This window comes from Schistocerca nitens, chromosome 11, assembly GCF_023898315.1.
Source record: "Schistocerca nitens isolate TAMUIC-IGC-003100 chromosome 11, iqSchNite1.1, whole genome shotgun sequence".
NCBI lineage: Eukaryota > Metazoa > Arthropoda > Insecta > Orthoptera > Acrididae > Schistocerca > Schistocerca nitens.
In genome coordinates, this window is record NC_064624.1 from 152,477,955 (window position 1) to 152,497,151 (window position 19,197).

At 44.9% G+C, this 19,197-nt stretch overlaps 1 protein-coding gene across 2 annotated transcripts in view; it reads right to left on the bottom strand.

Annotated features, from left to right (window-relative positions):
* The window catches only part of LOC126212818 (zinc finger protein 454-like), a 285,869-nt gene that overhangs the window by 212,577 nt on the left and 54,095 nt on the right, over positions 1–19,197 (bottom strand). For both annotated transcript variants that reach the window (XM_049940230.1, XM_049940229.1), the window contains exon 3: positions 17,303–17,362. In XM_049940230.1, the coding sequence (XP_049796187.1) occupies positions 17,303–17,362 (60 nt within the window). The remainder of the gene's footprint in view (positions 1–17,302; positions 17,363–19,197) is intronic.

The following is a 19,197-nucleotide window of genomic DNA, read 5'->3' on the forward strand; positions in this document are numbered from 1 at the left end:
TTTTCAATGTAGTCTCCTTGTAGATTAAAGCACTTGGTACAACGATGTTCCAGTACCTTGACCCCATCTCGAAAATGAGTTTCCTTAAGGCCTGCAAAATAATTGTCAACTCCAGCTATCAATTCGTTTGAAGTGAACCTTCATCCACCAAGAAAAATTTTTCAACTTTGGGAAGAGATGGAAGTCGGACGCAGCCATATCAGATGAATATAGCGGGTGTGGCAACAATTCACTCCTTAGTTCATGTAATTTTGCTACGGTGGCCGCACATGTGGGCGGGCGCGCGCTGTCTTCATGGAAGATGACTTTCTTCCTTGCTAAACCTCGTCTCTCTTCACGTATCTTTTGTTGCAATTTGTCCAGGAGATTAGCATAGTATTCTCCAGTAATTGTTTGCCCAGAGGGGAGATAATCTACAAACAGAATACCCTTCGCATCCAAGAACACTCATGCCATGAACTTTCCCGCTGAAGGAATTGTCTTTGCTTTCGTTGGTGGCGGAGAATCAGCATGTTTCCACTGCTTTGACTGTTGTTTTGTCACTAGGGTTTAGCAGTGCAACCAAGTTTCATCTGTGCTCACAAGCCGGCGTAAAAAATCTTGCTCGTTTCTACAAAAATGGGCCAAACATTGTTCTTGATATGTCCACTGTCGTGCGTTTTTGCTCCATCATCGACACTCGCGGCACCCATCTTGCAGATAATTTTTTCATTTCTAATTCTTCAGTTAAAATGTGATATACCCTTTCAGATGAGATCCGGCAAGCGTGAGAAATTTCACGCACTTTCAACTGGTGATCCTCCATGACCATTTTGTGCAGTTTTGCAATGATTTCTGGAGTAGTGACATATCTTGGCCGACCACTGTGCGGATCACCATCTAAGCTCTCCCGACCAAATTTAAAATCATTTGTCCACTTGGCAACAGTGTATTCTGGAAATCGGCATTAATGTCCTTTGCTTTTATGCCTTTCTTTACAAAGTACTTAATCACTGCTCGAATCTCGATTTTTTCCATCTTCACAAATCACTTCGCGGGAACGGCAACAGAGGGACGTAACCGCCACAGCTCTCTTCCAAGAACATTGATGTGGCGCGTGTTTATAGGCAACAGTCCAATGAATATCACGTGAACAACTCATTGCGCTAGTGCTGACCTCTCGTGGTGATTCCGAGAACTTTTCAAACCACCCTCGTACATCACAGCCCCCAACTAGCTCCAAGCAATCTCTCCGTGATTGTTTCCATGGTAACAATACAGGAATACAGCTTAATGTCAGTAGGGAAAAAGACACGCAAACACTAGCCTCAAATTTGCACAGAAAGAAATGGCATGAGTAATGCTAGGTAAGCCCGTCTACATCTACATCTACATACATACTCTGCAAGCCACCTGACGGTGTGTGGCGGAAGGTACTTTGAGTACCTCTATCGGTTCTCCCTTCTATTCCAGCCTCGTATTGTTTGTGGAAAGAAAGATTATCGGTATGCCTATGTGTGGGCTCTAATCTCTCTCATTTTATCCTCATGGTCTCTTCGCGAGGTATACGTAGGAGGGAGAGATATACTGCTTGACTCCTCAGTGAAGGTATGTTCTCGAAACTTCAACAAAAGCCCGTACCGAGCTACTGAGTCTCTCTCCTGCAGAGTCTTCCACTGGAGTTTATCTATCATCTCCGTAACGCTTTCGCGATTACTAAATGATCCTGTAATGAAGCACGCTGCTCTCCGTTGGATCTTCTCTCTCTCTTCTATCAGCCCTATCTGGTATGGATCCCACACTGGTGAGCAATATTCAAGCAGTGGGCGAAAAAGTGTACTGTAACCTACTTCCTTTGTTTTCGGATTGCATTTCCTTAGGATTCTAACAATGAATCTCAGTCTGGCATCCACTTTACCAATGATCAACTTTATATGATCATTCCATTTTAAATCACTCCTAAACCGAGCGAGGTGGCGCAGTGGTTAGACACTGGACTCGCATTCGGGAGGACGACGGTTCAGTCCCGCGTCCGGCCATCCTGATTTAGGTTTTCCGTGATTTCCCTAAATCACTCCAGGCAAATGCCGGGATGGTTCCTCTGAAAGGGCACGGCCGACTTCCTTCCCCATCCTTCCCTAATCCGATGAGACCGATGACCACGCTGTCTGGTCTCCTTCCCCAAAACCAACCAACCAAATCACTCCTAATACCTACTCCCAGATAATTCACAGAATTAACTGCTTCCAGTTGATGACCTGCTATATTCTAGATAAATGATCTTTCTTTCTATGTATTTGCAGCACATTACACTTGTCTACATTGAGATTCAATTGCGACTCCCTGTACCATGCATCAATTCATTGCAGATCCTCCAGCATTTCAGTACAATTTTCCACTGTTACAACCTCTCGATATACTACAGGTTTAATCCGCAAAACGCCTCAGTGAACTTCCAATGTTATCCACAACGTCATTTATGTATATTGTGAATAGCAACGGTCCCACGACACTCCCCTGCTGCACACCTGAAATCACTCTTACTTCGGAAGAAATCTCTCCATTGAGAATGAAATGCTGCGTTTTGTTATCTAGGAACTCTTCAATCCCATCACACAATTGGTCTTTATAGTCAATATGCTCTTACTTTTTTCATTAAACGACTGTGGGGGAACTGTATCGAACACCTTGCGGAAGTCAAGAAACACGGCATCTACCTGGGAACGCACTTTGAATCGGCGATCCTCTGTGACCATTTTGTGCACTTTTGCAATGATTTCTGGAGTAGTGACACATCTCAGTCAACCACCGTGTGGCTTATCATCTAAGCTCTCCTGACCAAATTTAAATTCATGTGTCCACTTGGCAACAGTTGAATATGGAGCAGAGTTCCCAGTGTATTCTGCAAATCGGCACGAAGGTCCTCTGCTTTCATACCTTTCTTTACGAAGTAATTAATCACTGCTCGAATCTCGATTTTTTTTCCATCTTCGCAAATCACTTCGCGGGAACGACAACAGAGCCACGTCACCGCCACAGCTCTCTCCCAAGAGCACTGACGTGGCACGTGTTTACAGGCAACAGTCTGGTGAATATCACGTGAACAACTCGTTGTACTAATGCTGACATCTCGTGGTGATTCCGAGAACTTTTCAAACCACCCTCGTACATAATGTGCATACATACGAAAAGATATACATTACTATACAACTGAAATATTGAGAAATGTCTGGGAACAGTAACCACCATGCAATATCTATAGACAGATTAAAATTACTTGGCAGCTGATATGTCACACTGCTACAGCGTTGCCAAATCCGCTGCCACCTATCGCTCGCTTACGGGCAACACACAACCATGGCGGATCAGTTCACAAATGCTGTTAATGTGTTACGCGGAGCAATGGTGGGAGTGGACGTATGTCGGAAATGCGAGATGCTTCAGTGCTCACTCACTGAACTGCAGCAGACAATGCGTTTTGTCATCCTTAATTTAAAATGCGTTCGACAATATAAAATAGTGCAAGCTGTTCGAGATTCTGAAAAAAGTAGGGGTAAGCTATAGGGAGAGACGGGTCATATACAATATGTACAACAACCAAGAGGGAATAATAAGAGTGGACGATCAAGAACGAAGTGCTCGTATTAAGAAGGGTGTAAGACAAGGCTGTAGCCTTTCGCCCCTACTCTTCAATCTGTACATCGAGGAAGCAATGGTGGAAGGAAAAGAAAGGTTCAGGAGTGGAATTAAAATACAAGGTGAAAGGATATCAATGATACGATTCGCTGATGACATTGCTATCCTGAGTGAAAGTGAAGAAGAATTAAATGATCTGCTGAACGGAATGAACCGTCTAATGAGTACACAGTATGGTTTGAGAGTAAATCGGAGAAAGACGAAGGTAATGAGAAGTAGTAGAAATGAGAACAGCGAGAAACTTAACATCAGAATTGATGGTCACGAAGTCAATGAAGTTAAGGAATTCTGCTACCTAGGTAGTAAAATAACCAATGACGGACGGAGCAAGGAGGACATCAAAAGCAGACTCGCTATGGCAAAAAAGGCATTTCTGGCCAAGAGAAGTCTACTAATATCAAATACCGGCCTTAAGTTGAGAAAGAAATATCTGAGGATGTACGTCTGGAGTACAGCATTGTATGGTAGTGAAACATGGACTGTGGGAAAACCGGAACAGAAGAGAATCGAAGCATTTGAGATTTGGTGCTATAGACGAATGTTGAAAATTAGGTGGACTGATAAGGTAAGGAATGAGGAGGTTCTACGCAGAAGCGGAGAGGAAAGGAATATGTGGAAAACACTGATAAGGAGAAGGGACAGGATGATAGGACATCTGCTAAGACACGAGGGAATGACTTCCATGGTACTAGAGGGAGCTGTAGAGGGCAAAAACTGTAGAGGAAGACAGAGATTGGAATACGTCAAGCAAATAATTGAGGACGTAGGTTGCAAGTGCTACTCTGAGATGAAGAGGTTAGCACAGGAAAGGAATTCGTGGCGGGCCGCATCAAACCAGTCAGTAGACTGATGACAAAAAAAAAAAAAAATTTTTTTAAATGCATGTCGTAACCTAACCGCAACCTCGTGATGTGCGATGGATCTGGGAGACGGCGATGAATAGTACGCGGCGGAACTAAAATCACACTCGCTTTGTTCACGGCGTTAAAGGCTGATCCATTTGTTGTGGGTACCTTCCCACTCTGGTATCCTCTATAATGATGAAGTTGATGCATTAGCCAAACAAGCGGCAACCTTAGGCACCGTCCTGGATCTGCACCTTCCTTATACAGACTACTTACGTGAAGTCAAGGATCACGCAAGACAACAATGGCAGGAAATGTGGAACGTTTCTCAACAGACAAAAGGCGGTTATTACGCAGTGCTACAACCTCGGATTCCTTCACAGCCGTGGTTCATGAGGACACATCTGGACCGATCCACAATTTCTACCATCATAAGACTCCGCTTCAATCGTGCCTCTTTCCCACAACATCTACATCGGATCAACGTTTCACAGTTCACCAGCATGTGAGTGTGATCCTGAGTCGGAAGCTGATGTCAACAACATCTTATTTATGTGCCCCAAATTTGACCGTGAACGGTTGGTCTTTCTGAAGACATTGCTGTGTATGGGCTACCATCTTCCTCAATCAGCTTCTTCTCTTTTGTGTACTAAAGACGTTCGTCTATATAAAGTGATAGTTCACTACATCAAGAGTACTGGTCACAGTCTGTAGGTTTTAATGGTGTACATAAATTATAAATATGTCTTGCTGATGAAGATATTTCAGAATTGGTGTGAATTGTAAGCCAAGACACTTTCAATTATTTTCCAATTCAATTCAATTCAATTTTTAAAACATTATGTACAAAACTGTAACAGTTAAGCTTTTTATTCTTGTAACTATGCACTTTTGTATTTGTTTATTCAATTATGTGTACATTGTCACTATGTGTTGCTGATGGCTAAATTGAGTACACACTCAAAGGCCAAATAAACAAACAAACAAAAAGGCTAACTTCTACGAGCAGTCTCAAGACAGAAAAATTTCATGTGTTCGTTTGCATAATTACATTTGCAGAAAAATTGCAGTTTTAGCGGTAAATGCAAACTGTAATTTCTCGCTGTCATTGGTTACCTGAAACTACCCTCAGATTGGCTACATGGTGTGTCGCATTACCAACCGATGCGCAGTTGGTTGCTGGTTATTGGCGACACAAGCAGATTTCAAACGAAAACTGAATGACAGGAAGAAAAATAACAGGACAAATAAAAAAGTCAATACGTCATGAAAATGACAGAGAAAAGTATTAGACATAATAAAATAGTACATTTAAACTAATTAACTGAATAAAAATGATAATCAAGGTCTTTTGATTAGGTTTAGAAAAGTTTCGCTGTATTTGACAATATTCGAACCTTCGATCTTCTACACGTCAGATTTGTACGCTAGCCAATACGCTATCCCATTACAGTGCAAAAGGCTCTTCTATTTGTGACTCTGGCGTCCCAGCTGCAACGATTAATTGACAGCCTTCAAAAATTCGTGTTCACGCAATTTCGTGCGAAGCTTATGTAATGCAAACCGACCTCCATGATTATAATTAATAACTATATAAAGACGCTGAATCGCATCTTGTGCGGAAGGGTTTAGTAGTGTTTGGTTAGTGCTGCGTCTGTATTTCATTAGCGTCGTTGTGTGTGTGTGTGTGTGTGTGTGTGTGTGTGTTGTTGTTGTTGTTGTTGGGTTGTTTGGGGGAGACCAAACTGCAAGGTCATCGCTCTCATCGGATCAGAGAAGGATGGGGAAGGAAGTCGGCCGTGCCCTTTCAAAGGAACCATCCCGGCATTTGCCTGGAACGATTTAGCGAAATCACGGAAAACCTAAATCAGGATGGCCGGACGCGGGATTGAACCGTCGTCCTGCCGAATGCGAGTCCAGTGTGCTAACCACTGCGCCACCTCGCTCGGTGATTTTGCTGTGATTACCATGTCTGATGAAATACGAAATAAAAGGGTCAGACCCAGGATTTGGTATCCAAACACATCAAGAAAGAAAGCCAGACAAAGAACTGACAGCGAACTAATTGTTGTGGCAGTCTGGCAAAGGCGGAATGTTCGGCCGTTGAGCGCTCTGATTGGAGAAAACCAACTACAATGCGTGAAGTGTCAACTATGAAGCAATTTTAATCCGACTACAGAAGTAACCATCCAGAGCGACCGTAAATGGGCTGAGTACATGAAACAAATTAGTAGCAAAAGCAAATGTCTGGCTGACAGAAAGACTCTCAAGGAAATGTAACTTATCCAAATGACGAAGTAGCTTACAAGGCACTTCTTTGACAAATTCTTGAATACTGTTCATCAGTCTGGGACGCGTACCAGGTAGGACTGATAGAAAAAATTGAAAACATCAAACAACGAGCAGCAAATTTCATTACGGGATCACTTAGTTGACGCGGGAGTGTTACAGAGGAGGGGAGCTACAGGGACAGACGCTAGAAGAGAGGTGATGTGCATTACGGTGAGGTTTACTATTGAAATTTCCCAGAAAGATGGTTAACATATCACTTCCTCCTACATACGTCTCTCGAAATGACCACAACGAGAAAATTCGAGAAATCAGAGCTAATACAGAGGCTTGCCTTTCAAGAAGGGTGACATGAAAGTATGAGACAACTAACAAGGGATCACACTCATATCCCAAGTAGCAAAAATAATCGAGAGGATAGTGGAAAGAAGAGTGAGAGAAAAAGTGGAAGGGCAGTTAGAAGGGGAGCAGTATGGCTTTCGTCGTGGTGGATCAACAGTGTACCCAATCTATGGTATGAGATAGTTGATAGATAGATATTGCGAGTATGGGAAGGATCTGGTGATGACATTTCTCGACCTAGTGAAGGCATATGACAGTGGTCCCAGGGAAAAGGTGTGGGCAATCTTGAAGAGAAAGGGAGTTGGAAAGCAAACACTTGAAGTCATCCAGACAATGTACGAAAAAAGCTCTAGTTGTGTGCAGACACCAGTTGGAAGAACTGAATGAATGGTTTAAGAATGTTACGGGACTAAGACAAGGAAGTGTGATAGCACCACTACTATTTATAATTTTATATTAAAAATGAAGAAATTCCTCCAGCTGCATTTAAGGTGTTGCTTTATTTTCGCAACTAGTTTCAACGTTGTAACAACGCCATCTTCCGGCCCATACTCTTGTTGACGTCAACTGCGTGCGGCTGATACTAGAAGTCAGTGGTGAGATACGGACGTGCTCCGTGTGGAAGATGGTTAGTAACTAGTATGGAGTTTACACCGGTTGGAACTACCGGTCTAAACGGCATACTAGTTACTAACCACCTTCCACACGGAGCACCATTTAGATTGCCATCGATAAAATGGGGGACAATTATCCTTCCTCCCGTAATGCCGCACCAACATTAACCCGCCAAGGTCGCTGACGTTCCACTTGTCGCAGCCATCGCGGACTTACCGTTGCCCGATAATGCATATTATGCCAGTTTACGTTACCGCTGTTGGTGAATGACGCTTCGTCGCTAAATAGAACGCATGCAAAAAATCTGTCATCGTCCCGTAATTTCCCTTGTGACCAGTGGCATGCAACTCCTGGTGCATAGAAATATGGTACGGGTGCAATCGATATTGATGTAGCATTCTCAACACCGACGCTTTTGAGATTCCCGATTCTCGCGCAGTTTGTCTGCTACTGAAGTGCGGATTAGCCGCGACAGCAGCTAAAACACCTACTTGGGCATCAGCATTTGTTGCAGGTCGTGGATGACGTTTCACATATGGCTGAACACTTCCCGTTTCCTTAAATAACGTAACTATCCGGCGAACGGTCCCGACACTTGGATGATGTCCAGGATACCAAGCAGCAGGCATAGCACACACCCGTTGGGCATTTTGATCACAACAGCCATACATCAACACGATATCGACCTTTTCCGCAATTGGTAAATGGTCCATTTTAACACGGGTAATGTTTCACAAAGCAAATACCGTCCGCACTGGCGAAATGTTTCGTGATACCACGCACTTATATGTTTGTGACTATTACAGCGCCATCTATCAAAAAGCGAAAAAAAGTGATCCAAATAAAGCATTCATATTTCTTTACGTACTACACGAATATGTAATAAAAATGGGGGCTCCTATTTTTAAAAAAACGCAGTTGATATCCGTTTGACCTATGGCACCGCCATCTAGCGGGCCAACCATAGCGCCATCTGCAGGTTCTAATCCTGCCTCGGGCATGAGAGTGTGTGATGCCCTTAGGTCAGTTGGGTTTAAGTACGAGGTGCATTCAGGTTCTAAGGCTTCTGATTTTTTTTCTCCGGACTTTAAAGAGATAGAAACATGCGCATTGTTTTAAAATGAGGACACGTTCATTGTCAATACGTCCCAGAGATGGCAGCACCGTACGGCAGATGGAATTTTACCGCCAGCGGCGAGAATGAGAACTGTTTTAAATACTTAAAATGGCGACGTTTTCCTTACTTGAACAGCGTGCAATCATTCGTTTTCTGAATTTGCGTGGTGTGAAACCAATTGAAATTCATCGACAGTTGAAGGAGATGTGTGGTGATGGAGTTGTGGATGTGTCGAAAGTGTGTTCGTGGGTGCGACAGTTTAATGAAGGCAGAACATCGTGTGACAACAAACCGAAACAACCTCGGGCTCGCACAAGCCGGTCTGACGACAGGATCGAGAAAGTGGAGAGAATTGTTTTGGAGGATCGCCGAATGACTGTTGAACAGATCGCCTCCAGAGTTGGCATTTCTGTGGGTTCTGTGCACACAATCCTGCATGACGACCTGAAAATGCGAAAAGTGTCATCCAGGTGGGTGCCACGAATGCTGACGGCCGACCAAACGGCTGTCCGTGTGGCATGTTGCCAAGCAATGTTGACGCACGACGACAGCATGAGTTTCTTTTCGTCGGTTGTGACGATGGATGAGACGTGGATGCCATTTTTCAATCCAGAAACAAAGCGCCAGTCAGCTGAATGGAAGCACACAGATTCACCGCCACCAAAAAAATTTCGGGTAACCGCCAGTGCTGAAAAAATGATGGTGTCCATGTTCTGGGACCGCGAGGGCGTAATCCATACCCATTGCATTCCAAAGGGCACTACGGTAACAGGTGCATCCTACGAAAATGTATTGAAGAACAAATTCCTTCCTGCACTGCAACAAAAACGTCCGGGAAGGGCTGCGCGTGTGCTGCTGTTTCACCAAGACAACGCACCTGCACATCGAGCTAACGTTACGCAACAGTTTCTTCGTGATAACAACTTTGAAGTAATTCCTCATGCTCCCTACTCACCTGACCTGGCTCCTAGTGACTTTTGGCTTTTTCCAACAATGAAAGACACTCTCCGTGGCCGCACATTCACCAGCCGTGCTGCTATTGCCTCGGCGATTTTCCAGTGGTCAAAACAGACTCCTAAAGAAGCCTTCGCCGCTGCAATGGAATCATGGCGTCAGCGTTGTGAAAAATGTGTACGTCTGCAGTGCGATTACGTCGAGAAGTAACGCCAGTTTCATCGATTTCGGGTGAGTAGTTAATTAGAAAAAAAATCGGAGGCCTTAGAACTTGAATGCACCTCGTAGTTCTAAGTCTAGAGGACTGATGACCTCAGATGTTAAGTCCCATAGTTGTAGTAAGGGACAATCATTGTCCAGGGAACGGGTACTAAACGTAATTACGTACATGCGATACCATCTGCAGCTTAGTAAAAAAAATAATTATGAACAGATTTCGAATAAGTCCGCAGCAGTATGACCATGTAGTGCATAAGAGAAACGATATTCAGCGGTGGGGAAGGCACACTTGTTACAAAAACTGGTGTTTGCATATTTCCATGATGCTCGACACACTTTAAAGGATGTGCATGACAATGACCTTACTACCTTATGTACATCAAACTGTTACGGACATCGATTACGACTGCATACCTTCAAAGAGTGCTACAGAATTGAATGACGTAACATCTACATCTACGTGTCTACATCTACATGGACACTCTGCAAATTACATTTAAGTGCCTGGCAGAGGGTTCATCGAACCCTCTTCGCAATTCTCTATTATTCCAATCTTATATAGCGCGCGGAAAGGATGAACACCTATATCTGTCCGTACGAGCTCTGATTTCCCTTATTTTACTGTGGTGATTATTCCTCCCTATGTAGGTCGGCGTCAACAAAATATTTTCGCATTCGGAGGAGAAAGTTGGTGACTCGAATTTCGTGAGAAGATTCCGTCGTAACGAAAAACGCCCTTCTTTTAATGATGTCCAGCCCAAATCGTGTATCATTTCTGTGACACTCTCTCCCATATTTCGCGATAATACAAAACGTGCTGCCTTTCTTTGAACTTTTTCAATGTACTCCTTCAGTCCTATCTGATGAGGATAACACACCGCGCAGCAGTATTCTAAAAGAGGACGGACAAGCGAAAAGTGTCAAGTTGACGATCCACAGCAAACTGGGGAATCGGCCCGAAAATTTGTAGACGGGGTAAACAAACTTATCCCCTCATTCAATGAGGAATTGGTTTTCAACTCCGTTGCATATGAAATGCATATGAAGGGAACCCTGGAAATTAGAGGTACCAAGAGAGTTGTATAAAGGTCATCTAACATCAATGCCTTAACGCATTCACATACAGTTATTCCGACTGTTAATCTGGATGGTAAATTGAATAGAAAGTTGTTTATTGCACTGCGGGAAGTTGGAGGTGCTCTGCCCCCTATGAATCTTCCTCGTGTGCGCAATCATGCAAGAGCAGTAAGGAATACTAGGTCTACAACTTTGCTTCCGCCGTTTTTTCTCGAAGTTCGGGGCTTTATTGTGAAAAACTTACAAAAAAATTACGATTCATAGTATTGCCCATCGCTGGCCACCACATTCTCCCAACTTTCGGATAGCATATGAATCCCGTGGCGGAAGAACTGGGCGTCTTTTGTGAGGATCCACGAGCAGATTCAATTTTGCACTTGTTCATATGATCGGAAGTGCCGGTCAGCCAGACTGTTTGCCACTGATCGAAGAAGGTGGTAGTCAGAGAGAGAAACGTATGGAGAATACGGCGGGAGGAATAGGACTTCTGATTTCAACGTTTCCGTGTATATTTTGACGGGTTTTGCGACATGAGGTCGAGCACTGACCTGCTGCAAAATTACCTTTACGTGCCTATCGCTTTATTTTGGCCGTTTGTGTTTCAGTGCTGGGCACGAACGCATCAACTGCTTTCGATAATGATGTGTGACTGTCTTCGTCTGTTTCAGTAGCTACGAAAACGTTCTGTCTTCGCCGCTATGCCGGTCTTCGACATCAAAATCACCGTTCGTGAGGTGTTGAAAACAATCTCTGCACGTTCTTCCACTAATACACTCCTGGAAATGGAAAAAAGAACACATTGACACCGGTGTGACAGACCCACCATACTTGCTCCGGACACTGCGAGAGGGCTGTACAAGCAATGATCACACGCACGGCACAGCGGACACACCAGGAACCGCGGTGTTGGCCGTCGAATGGCGCTAGCTGCGCAGCATTTGTGCACCGCCGCCGTCAGTGTCAGCCAGTTTGCCGTGTCATACGGAGCTCCATCGCAGTCTTTAACACTGGTAGCATGCCGCGACAGCGTGGACGTGAACCGTATGTGCAGTTGACGGACTTTGAGCGAGGGCGTATAGTGGGCATGCGGGAGGCCGGGTGGACGTACCGCCGAATTGCTCAACACGTGGGGCGTGAGGTCTCCACAGTACATCGATGTTGTCGCCAGTGGTCGGCGGAAGGTGCACGTGCCCGTCGACCTGGGACCGGACCGCAGCGACGCACGGATGCACGCCAAGACCGTAGGATCCTACGCAGTGCCGTAGGGGACCGCACCGCCACTTCCCAGCAAATTAGGGACACTGTTGCTCCTGGGGTATCGGCGAGGACCATTCGCAACCGTCTCCATGAAGCTGGGCTACGGTCCCGCACACCGTTAGGCCGTCTTCCGCTCACGCCCCAACATCGTGCAGCCCGCCTCCAGTGGTGTCGCGACAGGCGTGAATGGAGGGACGAATGGAGACGTGTCGTCTTCAGCGATGAGAGTCGCTTCTGCCTTGGTGCCAATGATGGTCGTATGCGTGTTTGGCGCCGTGCAGGTGAGCGCCACAATCAGGACTACATACGACCGAGGCACACAGGGCCAACACCCGGCATCATGGTGTGGGGAGCGATCTCCTACACTGGCCGTACAACACCACTGGTGATCGTCGAGGGGACACTGAATAGTGCACGGTACATCCAAACCGTCATCGAACCCATCGTTCTACCATTCCTAGACCGGCAAGGGAACTTGCTGTTCCAACAGGACAATGCACGTCCGCATGTATCCCGTGCCACCCAACGTGCTCTAGAAGGTGTAAGTCAACTACCCTGGCCAGCAAGATCTCCGGATCTGTCCCCCATTGAGCATGTTTGGGACTGGATGAAGCGTCGTCTCACGCGGTCTGCACGTCCAGCACGAACGCTGGTCCAACTGAGGCGCCAGGTGGAAATGGCATGGCAAGCCGTTCCACAGGACTACATCCAGCATCTCTACGATCGTCTCCATGGGAGAATAGCAGCCTGCATTGCTGCGAAAGGTGGATATACACTGTACTAGTGCCGACATTGTGCATGCTCTGTTGCCTGTGTCTATGTGCCTGTGGTTCTGTCAGTGTGATCATGTGATGTATCTGACCCCAGGAATGTGTCAATAAAGTTTCCCCTTTCTGGGACAATGAATTCACGGTGTTCTTATTTCAATTTCCAGGAGTGTATATTAAAGTAAATTTCGCAAGAACGTATTACATAATTTAAATTATCAGGACGAATTTCGCATAATTCCCATTCCGATTAAAATAACGACGGTCAACGTTTTTGGAACTGTTTGTATCGATAGATGTTTTACGAACGGTTAATAGTGTTTAAGTTGCGCCTTGGAACGTCCGTAAGCTGCATGTAGTAGCGATTTGGGGGCGTGGCTTCTACATAGTACTGCTCTTTATGGGCGACCTGAAGGCTCAGAGCTTGCAGCCTAAGGGTGTCATACCAACCACCACACGTTTTTCACGTTCCACTATCTATGTAATAAAGGAATTTAGAGTGGCCGAAACTTTGCTATCCAATCTCTGTCTCTGCACATCTCTACTGCGCTTCGATGCGTCATTAATCGACGTTTAGTATTATTGTTTTGATAATGTTATTTTTGAACTGAAGTGCACCAGCGAAATTTTCTGCCTTGTGGCTGTTAACGTTTTGGTTACCTGCCCTGGTGATTGACTTAAATTCAGGCAGTGTATTTTCGTCATTGTGTTGAGGCTGTCCAGCATGGTGTGTAGTCTGACAGATGAGGGTGTAATTCGTTGTCGGTGCCGATACCTTCTGCATGTTCCATTGAGCTCCCCATTGTGTGCTGGTTGGGTGGAGCAGAAGTTATCCTGTCGCTTGGTCCGTTAAGTCTGTCAGTTGGGTAAGATTGTTGGGGCCTTCAGCCTAATTTCGAGAAATGTTTTAAGATACCGCCTTCTGCCTTTTAAAATTCAAATTCTTTTTTTTGAGTCTTAAGTTATTGGCCCTCAGCCGATTTTAAATTAAAGTTGTTTTGCCATTATGGCGTGAAACTGTTTTGGCCTTCAGCCTAATTTAGAGAAATGTTTTAAGATGAGGCCTTCTGCCTTTTGAGTCTTAAGTGGTTGTCCTTCAGTTGGTTATAAATTAAAATTGTTTTGCCCTTGAGAAGTGAGATTGAATGGAGCATTTAGCTGGGAATTAAGTTCTAAAATTAATGTTTGATTTGCTCTGTTTTTAATGTTTCCTTTCCTCTTGTAATGTTTGTAAAATGAATAAAGTAGTATGTTCGAGTGCAACTGACAGCCACTCATTTTGGCCGCTTTCCACAAGTTAAACTATCTGTCCTGTCCTGTGAGTAAAGCAGGGGATCTCAGTAATATCGACTGAGGTTGAAAAACGTAGAATGATAAATTGCAGGCCGGCCGGAGTGGTCGAGCGGTTCTAGGTGCTACAGTCTGGAACCGCTATGGTCGCAGGTTCGAATCCTGCCTCGGGCATGGATGTACGAGGTGCATTCATGTTCTAAGGCCTCCGATTTTTTTTCTAATTAACTACTCACCCGAAATCGATGAAACTGGCGTTACTTCTCGACGTAATCGCCCTGCAGACGTACACATTTTTCACAACGCTGACGCCATGATTCCATGGCAGCGGCGAAGGCTTCTTTAGGAGTCTGTTTTGACCACTGGAAAATCGCTGAGGCAATAGCAGCACGGCTGGTGGATGTGCGGCCACGGAGAGTGTCTTTCCTTTTTGGAAAAAGCCAAAAGTCACTAGGAGCCAGGTCAGGTGAGTAGGGAGCATGAGGAATCACTTCAAAGTTGTTTTCACGAAGAAACTGTTGCGTAACGTTAGCTCGATGTGCGGGTGCGTTGTCTCGGTGAAACAGCACACGCGCAGCCCTTCCCGGACGTTTTTGTTGCAGTGCAGGAAGGAATTTGTTCTTCAAAACATTTTCGTAGGATGCACCTGTTACCGTAGTGCCCTTTGGAACACAATGGGTAAGGATTACGCCCTCGCTGTCCCAGAACATGGGCACCATCATTTTTTCAGCACTGGCGGTTACACGAAATTTTTTTGTGTGGCGGTGAATCTGTGTGCTTCCATTCAGCTGACTGGCGCTTTGTTTCTGGATTGAAAAATGGCATCCACGTCTCATCCATTGTCACAACCGACGAAAAGAAAGTCCCACTCATGCTGTCGTTGCGCGTCAACATTGCTCGGCAACATGCCACACGGGCAGCTGTGTGGTCGTCCATCAGCATTCGTGGCACCCACCTGGATGACACTTTTCGCATTTTCCGGTCGTCATGCAGGATTGTGTGCACACAGAAATGCCAACTCTGGAGGCGATCTGTTCAACAGTCATTCAGCGATCCCCCAAAACAATTCTCTCCACTTTCTCGATCGTGTCGTCAGACCGGCTTGTGCGAGCCCGAGGTTGTTTCAGTTTGTTGTCACACGATGTTCTGCCTTCATTAAACTGTCGCACCCACGAACGCACTTTCAACACATCCATAACTCCATCACCACATGTCTCCTTCAACTGTCGATGAATTTCAATTGGTTTCACACCACGCAAATTCAGAAAACGAATGATTGCACGCTGTTCAAGTAAGGAAAACGTCGCCATTTTAAGTATTTAAAACAGTTCTCATTCTCGCCGCTGGCGGTAAAATTCCATCTGCCGTACGGTGCTGCCATCTCTGGGACGTAGTGACAATGAACGCGGCCTCATTTTAAAACAATGCGCATGTTTCTATCTCTTTTCAGTCCGGAGAAAAAAAATCGGAGGCCTTAGAACTTGAATGCACCTTGTACATATGCTAGCATTTCAGTGGAGATGTCCGATCAGTCTCCAGTAATACGCCGTTGCGTATAATGCTCTTGCAGAGAGCGTCTTTCAGCTTCCCCACAGAAAAAAGTCTGCAAGCGTGAAGCGCAGGGAACGGGCCGGCCATGGTACACATCCTCTGTGTCCAGTCCAATGATTTGGAAACAATTCGTGAAGAATGCTGTAATACTTTGTCACTATGGGCCACACAGCCATCATGGTGGTACCACACGATCCTCGTAGTCTCAGAGGATTGTCTTTCAGCTTCCGTTATGAGGACAAGATAATTGTGCACGTTCAGTGTTGCATCTACGAAACACTGACCTATGAGCTGATGGCCCACTATCCCACACCACACATTTACACCCCATGGACGCTGACGATGTGGCTTCGTCACTAAACAAGATTTGGCCTATCATACACTAACTGACTAGCAAGTCATGGAACAAACAAGCACACTGGATGCAAACATAGCATCATACCTAGCAACTAGACAGGCTGAATGGCACAAACCAGTGTTGTTGTGGAAACTTTTCAAAAAAATCGTACCTCGTAAATGAGTCACTCTAGAACCCTGCAACAAACACCCTGACTTTTTAATTTACCCCACTTTTGGTCAGTTAATGCCAATAGGCATTGTTCCACTCAAAAAGTGTACTTCTGCACGAAAAAATACACTTTCTAAGCATTATTACAATCTGTTGACTGGCTACAACACGAGCCCGTGACTAACAGTCCATTCTGTGAAAACTACACATCAACAGCACTTTCCGTTTCCGCCATACTTGCACACTCTATTGGGCTATGCCCGAAGTTACTTTTACATCTGAAGATTCTGTTCACTCAGAATGGTATGCTGTCATGTGTTTGCTAGGATCTCTTCAATCAAATCACATATCTGGTCTGATATTCTGTAGGCTCGTCTTCTGTTCATTAGGTGGCCATGCAGAAGTGTATCGAATGCCTTCCGTGGCACCAACCTGGGCGCCGGTGCATGCTGCTTTCTAGGTCTCGTACGCAAACAGAACAAGTGGTCTTCCAACTGATTGCTGTTTGTGGAACACCTGTCCATTCCTGTAGAGGATATTTTTGGTCTCCAGACACGTCACAACACATGAGTATCAAATGTGTCCCGAAATTCTACAAGAGACTGTATCGGCAATATAGGTCTATAGCTGTCTCAGTTTGTCAGAGAATCCACTGCAGCTATTTGCAAAAAGGGAAACGTTAATCTAACGAAGAGTACTGTATCACTGTATAAATGTTGCAAGGAGAATCACTACTGACCCACACTTTCACACAAACTTCACACACAGTTAGAGAGACGAATTATGCAGTACTTACCTCCTCATCTTTGGGGGATTCTTCTTCTGTTTTCATACCCACACTCTCAGGGAGAAAAATCTGAAAAGTCAGAAAAGAACACCAGTTAGCTCTTTGTTTACATCCTTATTACTGAGAGCTGCGTTGGCCATTGGTGAGCTTAGCACTTTCCACCCAAATGGCTCTCAGGCTGCGAGATATGTTACGACCACAAAACACAAACACTGCCCGAATAGGCCTCGAAGCCCAACGGTACCGACTGGCCGCCGTGTCGTTCCCAACCCGTAGGCGTCACCTGATGTCGATACAGAGGGGCATGTGGTCAGCACACTGTTCTCCCGGCTGTTGTCAGTTTTCCTGACCGGTGCCACTACTTCTTACTCAGCTAGATCCTCAACTGGAATCAGAATGGCTGAGAGCAGCCCGCTTGCCGACTGCCACAGCACCGTGCAGCACGTGTTTGAGAAATGAAAACTTACTTTCTTACGGATGAGTTACCGCAGAACATTCCTCCATATGACAAAACTGAATGAAAATACGGAAAATACAGGGTGAGTCACCTAACATTACCGCTGGATACATTTCATAAACCACATCAAATACTGACGAACCGATTCCACAGACCGAACGTGAGGAGAGGGGCTAGTGTAATTGTTTAATACAAACCATACAAAAATGCATGGCAGTATGTTTTTTAACACAAACCTACGTTTTTTTAAAATGGAACGCCGTTAGTTTTGTTATCACATCTGAACATATAAACAAATACGTAATCAGTGCCGTTTGTTGCATTTTAAAATGTTAATTACATCCGGAGATATTGTAACCTAAAGTTGACGCTTGAGTAACACTCCTCCGCTGTTCGATCGTGTGTATCGGAGAGAACCGAATTACGTGGGGATCCAAAGGGAACGGTGATGGACCTTAGGTACAGAAGAGACTGGAACAGCACATTACGTCCACATGCTAACACCTTTTTATTGGTCTTTTTCACTGACGCACATGTACATTACCATGAGGGGTGAGGTACACGTACACACGTGGTTTCCGTTTTCAATTACGGAGTGGAATAGAGTGTGTTCCGACATGTCAGGCAAATAGATGTTCAATGTGGTGGCCATCATTTGCTGCACACAATTGCAAACTGTGGCGTAATGAATGTCGTACACGCCGCAGTACATCTGGTGTAATGTCGCCGCAGGCTGTCACAATACGTTGTTTCATATCCTCTGGGGTTGTAGGCACATCACGGTACACACAGTACATGATGGCCACCACACTGAACATCTATTGGCCTGACATGTCGGGACACACTCTATTCCACTCCGTAATTGAAAACGGAAACCACGTGTGTACGTGTACCTCACCCCTCATGGTAATGTACATGTGCGTCAGTGAAAAAGACCAATAAAAAGGTGTTAGCATGTGGACGTAATGTGCTGTTCCAGTCTCTTCTGTACCTAAGGTCCATCACCATTCCCTTTGGATCCCTACGTAATTCGGTGCTCTCCAATACACACGATCGAACAGTGGAGGAGTGGTACTCAAGCGTCAACTTTAGGTTACAATATCTCCGGATGTAATTAACATTTTACAATACAACAAACAGCACTGATTACGTATTTGTTTATATGTTCAGATGTGCTAACAAAACTAACGGCGTTCCATTTTAAAAAAAACGTAGGTTTGTGTTAAAAAACATACTTCCATGCATTTTTGTATGGTTTGTATTAAACAATTACACTAGCCCCTCTCCTCACGTTCGGTCTGTGGAATCGGTTCGTCAGTATTTGATGTGGTTTATGAAATATATCCAGCGGTAACATTAGGTGACTCATCCTGTATATTGATTTCTCTCTCCCTGAAAATTTGCCCTGATTCATGTGGCTAAACTAAGGTGTTTTGGAGTTCCAAAA